Raw genomic sequence first — 10,600 nt, 5'->3', positions numbered from 1 at the left:
CTCGCAAGTTATTGGGCTTTTTAAAGCGATCTGGATGGTTCAACGGTAGGAGCTAGAAGGAATCTGTGTCTGTGGTATCACAATGGACGAAAACGTCTAAGAGAGTCTGATAGCTGACCTAACCTATCCTATCAGTCTATTAGGCTCTATCTGTCTATATAGAGATATAATTTAATCGTCCGTAGTTGCATGTTTTCCTCTATCCCAGTCGTTTCTGTGTACCGCAATGACCCTCTGGAGTTTCATCGGCCAGGTGCTGTAGCCAGCTTTCAACTCAGAGTCTAAACCAGCAATGTCCTAAATGAAAATGTGACTGTATGTGTGTATTACTCTCTTTAAGTATACTAATTTCGTCATTCCGTTTGTAACACCTCGAAATATACGTCTAAGAACCCATAAAGTGTATATATTCTTGATCGTCATGACATTTTAAGTGGAATTACCCATGTCCGTCCCTCCGTTTGTCGAAAGCACGCTGACTTTCGAAGGAGTAAAGTTAGGCTCTTGAAATTTTGCACAAATATATCTTATTAGTATAGGTCGGTTGGGATTGTAAATGGGCCAAATCGGTTCATATTAAGATATAGCTGCCATATAAATCGATCTTGGCTCTTGACTTCTTGAGCAACTAGAGGGCACAATTCTTATCCGAATTAGCTGAAATTTTGCAAATTTTGGTATCATTTCCAACAACTGTGTTAATTATGGTTCAAATCGGTTTATAACGTGATATAGCTACCATATAAACCGATCTTGGATCTTGATTTCTTGAGCCAATGGTATGCGCAATTCTCATCCGATTTGGCTGAAATTTTGCATATGATAATCTGTTATGACTTCCAACAACTGTGCTAAGTATGGATCAAATAGGGGAATAACCTAATATAGCTGCCATATAAACTGATCTTGGGTCTTGACTGGCTCAAGGCACTAGAGGGCGCAATTCATATCCGATTTGGCTGAAATTTTCCATGAGGTATTTTTTATGACTTTCAACAATTGTGCTAAGTATGGTTCAAATCGGTCCATAACGTAGTATACCTTTCATATAAAACTATCTTGGGTCTTGACTTTTTGAGCCACTAGAGGGCGCATTTCATATCCGACTTGGCTGAAATTTTGCATGAGGTATTTTTTATGAATTTCAACAACTTTTTCTAAGTATGGCCCATAACGTAATTTAGCTGCCATATAAACCGATCTTGGATTTTGACTTCTTGAGCCACATGAGGGCTCAATTCTTATCCGATTTTACGGCTTCTCCAATGACCTTCAATATACATGCCCAATATGGTCTTAACCGATCTATAGCCTGATACAGCTCCCACATAAACCGATCTCCGATTAGTGCAACTGATTTTTCATTGTGTGTTATGGTTCTTGACTATAATACACACACATACATAACCAAAACACGTTGACAGGTAGTGCACTAGCGAGAAAAAAATTTTACTCAGCTGTTTACGGTACACTACCTGTTAATTATGTCATGCATAAAACCCCGTTTACACTGCTCTTTAAATCCGAATTTAATGGCTCGATCATCTGTTTTCTTTTAAAAAAAAAAAAGGGGTTTAAACAAGGGCTGGCTGTGCCGATTCTTCTATACTCTCCTTTTTTAAGTTCTATGCACGGTTTTTCTTTATAGGCAGATTTGGTCGTAATATCAGGCTAAAGACCGAGTTGGACCATACTTGCAATTCATCATAAAATACTTCGCGCAAATTTCAGCTAAATCAAATAATTATTGCGCATCCCAAGACATGTGCTTTTGATTCGATCCGCGGACTTAACATTGGATTATGATTCCTTATGCCAGAGTAGGGTACAGAAGGGTTGTTTTAAATCAAACATGGAAATTTATTGACCGTTGCTTTCTTGAAAGAAGAATCGTTTAAAATAAGGCAATTTTAATTCAGTATTTTTATTACGATTGCGTTTAAAATCTACCAAAATCAAACCAAATCCTAAAATTGTTCAATCCATCCGACCAAATTTGGTAGAAAAAACCTAAATCGGCAACATTGGCCATGACAACATCCATAGATAAATGAGGTTAGTTTGAAAAGGGGGCGCGGATATTAATCCGCAACATGCCACTATGTACATACACCCAAAGCGGATTTAAAAAGGTGGTCTCACGCTCACGATATTTGTTTGCACTCTCTTTTGGTGTCATCTTCGTTCTCGCGTATTCTCTGCTCACGTACGCGCACGTATACACACACGCACACAAATTTCTTTGTGTGTGTTGGCAAAACGTCGATCAGCTTGATGGCAAGATGGCGGATTGCACCATATGATTTGTGGTTGTTGTGAAAATGAGACCACCTTTAGTGATCATGATAACCCAAGAACAGTTTCTGTAAATGAAACGTCGACATCCGTTCACATCCTGACAACGTCTTGGCACAGCTTTATTTTAAAGATTGCAAAAAGTTTTCGTGTGCTGCTGAGTATCGAACCTGTGTTCCATCCAACCCATAGAGTGTTCACAAATATCTTATCACATTGCACTACAGCCGGTTGTGTAGATGCAATATTTTCATTTCATTTATGTTTAAGGTTGGTATACATACACATTTTGTAGGCATGGTGTTCATAACAGTCGGCGCATGAAACAACAACGCGAGTCAACAAAATCATCCACACTTGTTAAAAATATTTCCAATAACGTCTGTGTATGATAATTACAACATTGGTGCATGATTTTGCGACGTCTTTTTTTTTATCAGTGTACTACAGTGTATACTATAGTTTGGGTCGCTAAATATTCAAATGTGGAAAAAAAACCTTGGCAACCCTATAAAATTGTTTTCTTCTCTGCCCTCAAACGTCAAAGCGTCATTCAAATTTCAAACAGCTGATTTACGGGATTTTCTTCAGAAGTGTGTGGAGTTGTCATTTTCACTGTTGATATTAGATATTTACTTTTATTATCATTATAAATTTGCTAATACAATTTTTATATCAATATTATCAAGAATAAATTAATTAACCCTCTATTGTTCTCCATATCTTAACCATAGAATACCTCAGCGTTTATATTGAGGTATAAGGGAATTTAAGTTCAAGTTCGAAACTCTTGAAGAGATTTGGGAACTGTTTGTTTCCAACAAAAGTTGCATAAGAAAAATAAAGCCGGCAAATTTCTTTCCACATCTATACTGATTTATATCGAGTTAATGTATTGAAAAGATTTTGTGTAGGGGGAATCGACAGATATGCTGCAATTACTGCAAGGTATTAGGTTAAGAATATATCAGTGCCAGAAAACCCATCTCCGCACTTTAATCCAAAGTCCAGTGTTATACCAAGTAAGAGATGCCAAGAAAAGTGGAGGAGGTATACAGGTTCGCTCCGAAAAGGATGGACCATCACAAGTAGGAATGCATTTGGGCGAGAAAATAAAGGAGAACACCAAGACTGCCAGCTATACTGCAATAATATTGTGTGGTGTTGGTGTGACTGCGGTCATGTTTTGGGCTATCTGTCGAGAGTTGTTTTCTAGTTCCAGCCCAAATAATATATATTCAGAAGCATTGAAAAGAGTTATTGAGGTAAACATTTGTTTAAAGGTAAAAGTGCTTCTTAATTCAATTAAATCTTTTTCCAGGATTATCGAGTTCAAGATGCAATAGGTGCGCCCATAAAAGGTTATGGTGAAGAGTCCCGACGCGGCAGACGGCAACATGTGGCTCACATGGCCTTTGAGAGAAACGGTATTCCGCATATACGCATGAAATTCTATGTTCAAGGACTAAGGAATAAGGCTACAGTGCATTTAGAAACTAGAGAGGTAAGTTGCTAGTTGTTCTGAATGTATGTATGTGTGTGTTGGTCAGAACGAACGAAAAGTATAAAGCTGAAGAAAACAAGAAGATTGTTCAAGATATTAGAGAAGAGAAGAGTTCGAAAAATGGCATATATGTATGTAATTTAGAATTGTAGCAGCAATTACTGTTCATATAGTTCTAATTGAAACACACATTGTTCCGACGAGGGCTGTAGAGTCTGAACCTCTGACCATTTACCCGAAGTCGCAAAGCGGTTCGCAGCAAGTTGGCTCAACTGCGAATCATACTTCAACTCGACATCGACTATATTCGAATTAAATTTTTATTTCAATATTTTTTTTAGGACAAATCTGGTAAAATGGAATATCGTTACCTATTTGTGCAGTTGGATCACTATCCGAATACAACTATAATTCTTGAAGACAATCGTGCCTTTGAACCTTCATCCGCATCAGCATCACAACCACAATACTCCAGTGCTAATCAATCTGCACTTAGTGGATCTAGTCTTTCCTTCGCTTCATTCGATGGCAAAAAATAAAAAATAATTTTCCCGGGTTTAACCAGGGTATATTGTTTGAGTCTGTAATAGTTTTTACAGACTTTTTGATCCGAAAAAAATAAAACACAACAACAAACTTTCAAACTAATTTAAGTTCCGAATTGAACCACTTTATTGACTTGCTTGTTGCTAACGAGAAAGACTAGTAGTTATATGCAAAGCTAAAAATGCAATTGCAACCAAAAATGCAACTGCTTTTATGTATAAAAAAAGGCTTCATGTACAAAAAAGGTTTATGTACACACACGCACACATACATTAACGTGCATCCCCAATCTAATGGAACAGACAGCGGCTAGACAGCGACCAGACAGACATGCGTAGGCGTGTGTGTGAAAGTGCATGCGAACTTAGATTCTTAGGCAGGTAGTAAAATTGAGATGATGCACAAAACAGCAACAATAACTTGCAAACAATTTTTGGGCATGAGCAACAGCCAAACTAACAGGGCCGGACTTGCAGTTAACATCCTCCCCCCGTTGAAGGTCTTGGGGCTTCAACTGATTCACTTATCGGCAGTACGGCTAGTTTGGTTATGGCTCGCTTAAAGATTCCGCTACTTGTTCGAACATTCACCACTCGAACTATTCCGTCTTCGCCCTTTATAGTTTCCTCCACTCGTCCCATTTGCCACTTTAGTGGGGGCAAATTTTCATCTTTTATTACGACCATGGCACCAACAGATATATTGTCACTTTGAGCCTGCCATTTGGATCTCTCTTGTAGCAGCGTTAGGTAGGACGTACTCCACTTTCTCCAAAAAATCTGTTGCAATTCCGATACCTTTTGCCAACTGTTGAGACGACCGAAATTTATCCATGACATATTCGGCTCGGGTATTGAAATAAGTGGACCACCCACTAAAAAATGGCCAGGCGTCAATACATCTAGGTCCTCAGGGTCCTCGGAGAGCGGGCACAATGGACGAGAGTTTAAGATTGCAGAAATTTGGCAGACTAGTGTGCGTAGCTCGTCGAAAGTAAGTTTGTTTAGGCCAACTGCTCGATAAAAATGGAATTTAGCAGACTTTACAGCCGCTTCCCAGAGGCCACCAAAATGTGGGGATCTGGGTGGAATAAATTTCCAATCAATGCCATCATCAAGACATTGATCATGAATGGCATTTAGATGTGATTGCCTCGAAAACATCTGCTTTAATTCATCCAACTCATTTTTTGCGCCCACAAAATTTGATGCATTGTCTGACCAAATCGTTTTGGGTTTGCCTCTCGTGGCAACGAAGCGTCGAAGCGAGCACAAAAATGAAGGTGTTGATAAATCCTGGACAACCTCGAGATGGGTTGCCTTTGTTGAAAAGCAAATAAATATGCAAATATAGCATTTCACAGGAGGGCGGCTCTTCACCTCCGACTTGTAAAAGAATGGCCCACAAAAATCGATTCCAGTTGTATGAAAGGCTCTATTTGGCCTTACTCGGTCTGAAGGCAAATTTCCCATGACGTTTTGGAGCAATTTCGGCTTCATTCTAAAACATCGGACACACTTCGAAATAATGGAAGCTATCAGCTTTCGTCCTCCAATTGGCCAAAATTGCTGTCGAATTGCAGCCAGCAAACACTGAGCTCCGGCATGAAGTAGCTTGTGATGAAAATGCATCACCATTGATGCAGTAAACGGATGCTTTTTGGGCAGAATAATGGGGTGACGAGCATCAAAGTCCAGGGTTGAGTTTTGGAGACGCCCACCAACTCGAATTAACCCAAACTCATCAATAATAGGTGCCAACGAATACAACTTGCTAGACGATGCAATTTCCTTATCTGATTTCAACGCCTGGTATTCCTCAGAAAAATGTACAAGCTGAATGTTTTTAACCAGGAGGCGAGTACCAGCTCTAATGTCGTCAGGGGTTAATACTTCGGTATGGGCACTCAATTTGGAATATACAAATTTAGAAACATACGCAAAAATTCGTTGCATTTTCAAAAAAGAATTGCGATACTTACACTGTATCGACAAATCAGTAAGAGAGGTCGTCAACAATACATGTCTTCTACGCTCAGGTAAGTCATCCACATAACTTGCAGTATCAGGCCAGTTTGATGCTTCATTCAGCAGGAAGTTTGGACCACCTTTCCACAGTGATGAATGGAGTAGCTCCCCAGGTGTCGCACCTCTCGACAAGATGTCTGCTGGATTGAGTTTTGTTGGAACGTAGTGCCAGGTAATTCGAGTCCCATATGACTGAATTCGAGAAATTCGATTGGCAACGAAAACGTTGAAGTTGGATGGCAGCTCTCGAAGCCAGGACAACACCACCATCGAATCGGACCAACAATGGATTTCACAGTGAAAATCTAGAGATTTCACCACAGTATCAATCAGCTCAGCTAGAAGGCATGCAGCTGAAAGTTCGAGTTTTGGTACAGTGAGCGTCTTCAATGGGGCAACTCTCGATTTAGAGCACAGAAGTTCAGATTTAATGACGCTGTTGAATTGGGACCTCACATAGACACATGCGCCGTAAGCAGCCAAGCTGGCATCGCAGAAACCATGAATCTGCAATGATGCCGACGCCATTGAAACATGCCGTGGAAATGTGAAACGGTGCATCAGATCGAATTTCGAAATATATTCAATCCACAATGAATGTAGTGATTGAGGCAAGCTTTCATCCCATTGAAGATTGAGTTTCCACAGATGCTGCATAAACATTTTTGCCTTTGTAATGACTGGACCAATCAAACCCAATGGATCGTAAAGGCGGGCAATCGAAGATAAAATGGACCGCTTTGTCACCACCTTCCAGTCATCAATGGGGGTAAAAGAGAAAATGAAATTATCACTCTGGGGATCCCAAGTGAGCCCAAGAGTTTTGGTGACATCTGTACCGTCATGAAATTTTAACAATGTTTCACAGTCTTCTGCAGGAACATCCCGTAGGGCATCTGGATCATTGGAGCACCACTTGCGAATCAAGAATTCGCCCTTTTTAAGCAAAGCTGTTACTTGATGCCTTATCTCTTCGACCTCTGCTATGGTATTGCCACCAGAAAGCATGTCATCTACGTAGAAGTCACGTCGAACCACTTTGGAACCCAGTGGAAAGTTCTCTTCTTCATCGATTGCAAGTTGATGCATTGCACGGATAGCCAGGAATGCAGCGGGTTTTGTACCATAGGTGACTGTGTTCAGTTTATAGGTTTTGATATCATCCGCCTCGTTCTCTCGCCACAGAATGCATTGGAGGTAATCGTCAGGGTGTGACACTCGAACGCACCTGTACATTTTACAAATGTCTCCACTAAGGGCCACCTTAAAGAACCTGTACCTCACCAAGGTATTGAACAACTTTGGTTGTATGGTAGGGCCGGAATGCAAAATATCGTTTAATGATAGCCCAGTTGCGGTTTTTGCCGATCCATCAAAAACCACTCTAAGTTTGGTCGATGTGCTGTCCAACTTGTGGACACAGTGGTGTGGCAAGTAGTACTTCGATTCGGGTACCTGTGGCGAGATTAACGACATATGGCTTAATGTGGCATACTCACGCATAAAAGTTGTATATTGAGCCTTTATTTCTGGACTCCGACGAAACTTTCTTTCCAAAGACATTAGACGTTGTAATGCACGCTGATATGAACCACCAAGTGATGAGACACCCCTGCTTTCGATTTGCGGCAGCCGAACAGAATATGACCCAGAAGGCAAACGAACGAAGTTGGTTAGAAAATGATTTTCGCAGTAGAGTTCATTGTCAGATCTGGATTCATCATAAACAAAGTTGGTCTCGATTTCCCAAAAGGATTTGACGACGGTTGAAAGCTTCTCTTCTTCTTCCTCAAGCTCGGAATACGACACAGCAAGTGACCAGGACTTACATGGCTGAAAACTACCACCTGCTACGACCCAGCCGAATAATGTTTTTTGTAAAACAGGGAGGTTGACACCAATTTTTATTTGCCCCACTGACATCAGATTGAAAAACAATTCGGCACCAATTAACATGTCGATATGATCCGGCTTGTTAAATGCAGGGTCTGCTAATTGAATGTTCTTGGGCATATTCCAGTTGGAGGCATCGAGATTTATTTTTGGCTTGTAGTCAGTGATGCTTGGTACCACCATGGCAGCGAACGAAGTGGTGAAATCACTATGGCATGATTTCACAACCAAATCAACAGATTTTTCAACCAGCATACTTCCATCACCTATGCCGTAAACTGTGGCTGAGACTCGATTACAATTTAAGCCAAGAGTCTTTGCAAAACGATTTGCAATCATGTTCAACTGGGATGCAGAATCCAAAATTGCTCGACACGGCACAAAATTCCCAAACTTGTTTTTGGCGAGGACAATAGCTGTTGCCAACAGGACGGTTCCACCCGTGGTTGCTGACCTTCCAGATGAATCAGCTGACGAAACAAGAACTGATTGGGATATAGATGGTTCCACTACAACAGATGGCTGGGCTGACGGCGTTTGGTCCATATGCAACATTGTGTGGTGTTTTGAAGAGCATTGCCTGCAAGAGCCCGAATTGCACTTTTTTAACACATGGCCCTTCCGAAGACAATTGAGGCACAATTTCAAACGCTTTGCCTCTTTGAAACGAAGAGATGGGGAGAGATTGCTGAAAGGTGGACAATTGACAATGTAGTGGTCCATTGAATCACAAAAAGCACACAAAGGAGAAGAGCTTCCAGAGGCCACATGTACGTGGCGATTTTTAAATGATTGCTTTTTGTTGTTTTGCTGAATAGAGCCGGCACAAACCACGGAATTCTCCAAGTTCTCCAGCATACGACATCTTTGCTCTAAAAAACTTGACATGGACTGCCACGACGGCAATTCATTCACAGCAGGCTCTCCTCCCACTTAATTTGGAATCTCTATCCATTTTAGTGGCAGCTAAATATACTAAGAGCCCATCTGCAATTTGGTCTCTACTGGCAATCGTCTGCATGGCTCGCAGTGTGCGAATTAAATTTGTCACTAAGCTGGCGCAAACCAATGGCTGGGGAAACTTCCACAGCTTTCAGCGAAAAAATGGCCTTTATATGGGTCTGAAAATTTAACAATTTATTATCAAAACGATTCTTCAACAATTTTACCGCTTCCATATAATTTCTTTCGTTTAGCTCCAACGATGAAATTGTGTCCAAGGCGGCACCTGTTAAGCTTGAGCGCAGATGATGGAATTTTTCCAGGTCACTTAGCTCTGCGCTGCTGTCGACAATTGTTGAGAACAGTGAAAAGAAATTCGGCCAATCAGCATAAGCTCCACCAAACTTTGGCAACTGGATCTCTGGTAGGCGTTGTTTTGCGTGTCGAGATGAATTTTCAGAAATGGACCTCCATCAACAGAAAATTGGCGCACAGTCGAAGACCGGGGATTTGATTCCAATCTACGGGATGGAATTCATCTGTCGAGTCAATTTGGCCTTGACATCCAAAATACAAGGCGGTAAATTTCATCCTTTTCTTCACTTTCCATTTCGGCCGTTACCATCTCTTCCAATGCTGACTGAGCCTCTTCGAATGAGGCGCCTATCTGCTCTACATAGTCAAGACGGACGGACAAATCTGCCTCATCATATTCACTAAGCTGCGCCGTTGTAAGGGATTTTTTTCAACATTCCCAACTGTTTCAGCATTGATGCAATTTTTGTCATGTAGGGCAATAAATTTTTTGAATTTCCCGCCATCACTTGTATTGTTGGTAGGCTCTGTGTCTGGCATATTTTTTCGTGGCAATTTAAACTTTTTTCACAAACAACTTTTGAATATAAAACAAATATTATCCGAGTTGATAATATTTTTCTAGTGATCACCAAGTAGATCACGTCGGGGTCACAATGTTTGAGTCTGTAATAGTTTTTTACAGACTTTTTGATCCGAAAAAAATAAAACACAACAACAAACTTTCAAACTAATTTAAGTTCCGAATTGAACCACTTTATTGACTTGCTTGTTGCTAACGAGAAAGACTAGTAGTTATATGCAAAGCTAAAAATGCAATTGCAACCAAAAATGCAACTGCTTTTATGTATAAAAAAAGGCTTCATGTACAAAAAAGGTTTATGTACACACACGCACACATACATTAACGTGCATCCCCAATCTAATGGAACAGACAGCGGCTAGACAGCGACCAGACAGACATGCGTAGGCGTGTGTGTGAAAGTGCATGCGAAACTTAGATCTTAGGCAGGTAGTAAAATTGAGATGATGCACAAAACAGCAACAATAACTTGCAAACAATTTTTGGGCATGAGCA

General features: G+C 40.6%; 3 protein-coding genes across 4 annotated transcripts in view; 1 reads left to right on the top strand and 2 right to left on the bottom strand.

Moving 5' to 3' along the window:
• The first annotated feature begins 2,880 nt into the window (after positions 1-2,880).
• Positions 2,881-4,371, top strand: LOC106092519 (mitochondrial import inner membrane translocase subunit Tim21). Of its 2 annotated transcripts, XM_013259403.2 has the most exons (4): positions 2,881-3,052; positions 3,210-3,560; positions 3,617-3,799; positions 4,141-4,371. In XM_013259403.2, the coding sequence occupies exons 2-4, from the start codon at positions 3,225-3,227 to the stop codon at positions 4,336-4,338; spliced, it is 717 nt and encodes a 238-aa protein (XP_013114857.2). In that variant the 5' UTR covers positions 2,881-3,052; positions 3,210-3,224; the 3' UTR covers positions 4,339-4,371. The 2 variants fall into 2 exon arrangements, with proteins under 2 accessions (XP_013114857.2, XP_013114854.2); XM_013259400.2 differs by having other exon boundaries at positions 2,881-3,560.
• Positions 4,372-4,821: 450 nt separating this feature from the next.
• On the bottom strand, positions 4,822-9,123 carry LOC131996220 (uncharacterized). Its single transcript, XM_059365704.1, has one exon. The coding sequence runs from the start codon at positions 9,121-9,123 to the stop codon at positions 4,822-4,824; it is 4,302 nt and encodes a 1,433-aa protein (XP_059221687.1).
• Positions 9,124-9,266: 143 nt separating this feature from the next.
• The window catches only part of LOC106092532 (transcription initiation factor IIB), a 2,008-nt gene continuing 674 nt past the window's right edge, over positions 9,267-10,600 (bottom strand). Inside the window, exons 2-3 of the mRNA XM_059365703.1 lie at positions 9,435-9,628; positions 9,267-9,386 (exon numbers count right to left, since the gene is read on the bottom strand). Coding sequence (XP_059221686.1) covers positions 9,267-9,386; positions 9,435-9,628 — 314 coding nt within the window. The remainder of the gene's footprint in view (positions 9,387-9,434; positions 9,629-10,600) is intronic.

This window comes from Stomoxys calcitrans, chromosome 3 (genome assembly GCF_963082655.1).
Source record: "Stomoxys calcitrans chromosome 3, idStoCalc2.1, whole genome shotgun sequence".
Lineage (NCBI taxonomy): Eukaryota > Metazoa > Arthropoda > Insecta > Diptera > Muscidae > Stomoxys > Stomoxys calcitrans.
The sequence above is the reverse complement of the archived record's forward strand: the minus strand, read 5'-3'. Positions and strand labels throughout refer to the sequence as shown.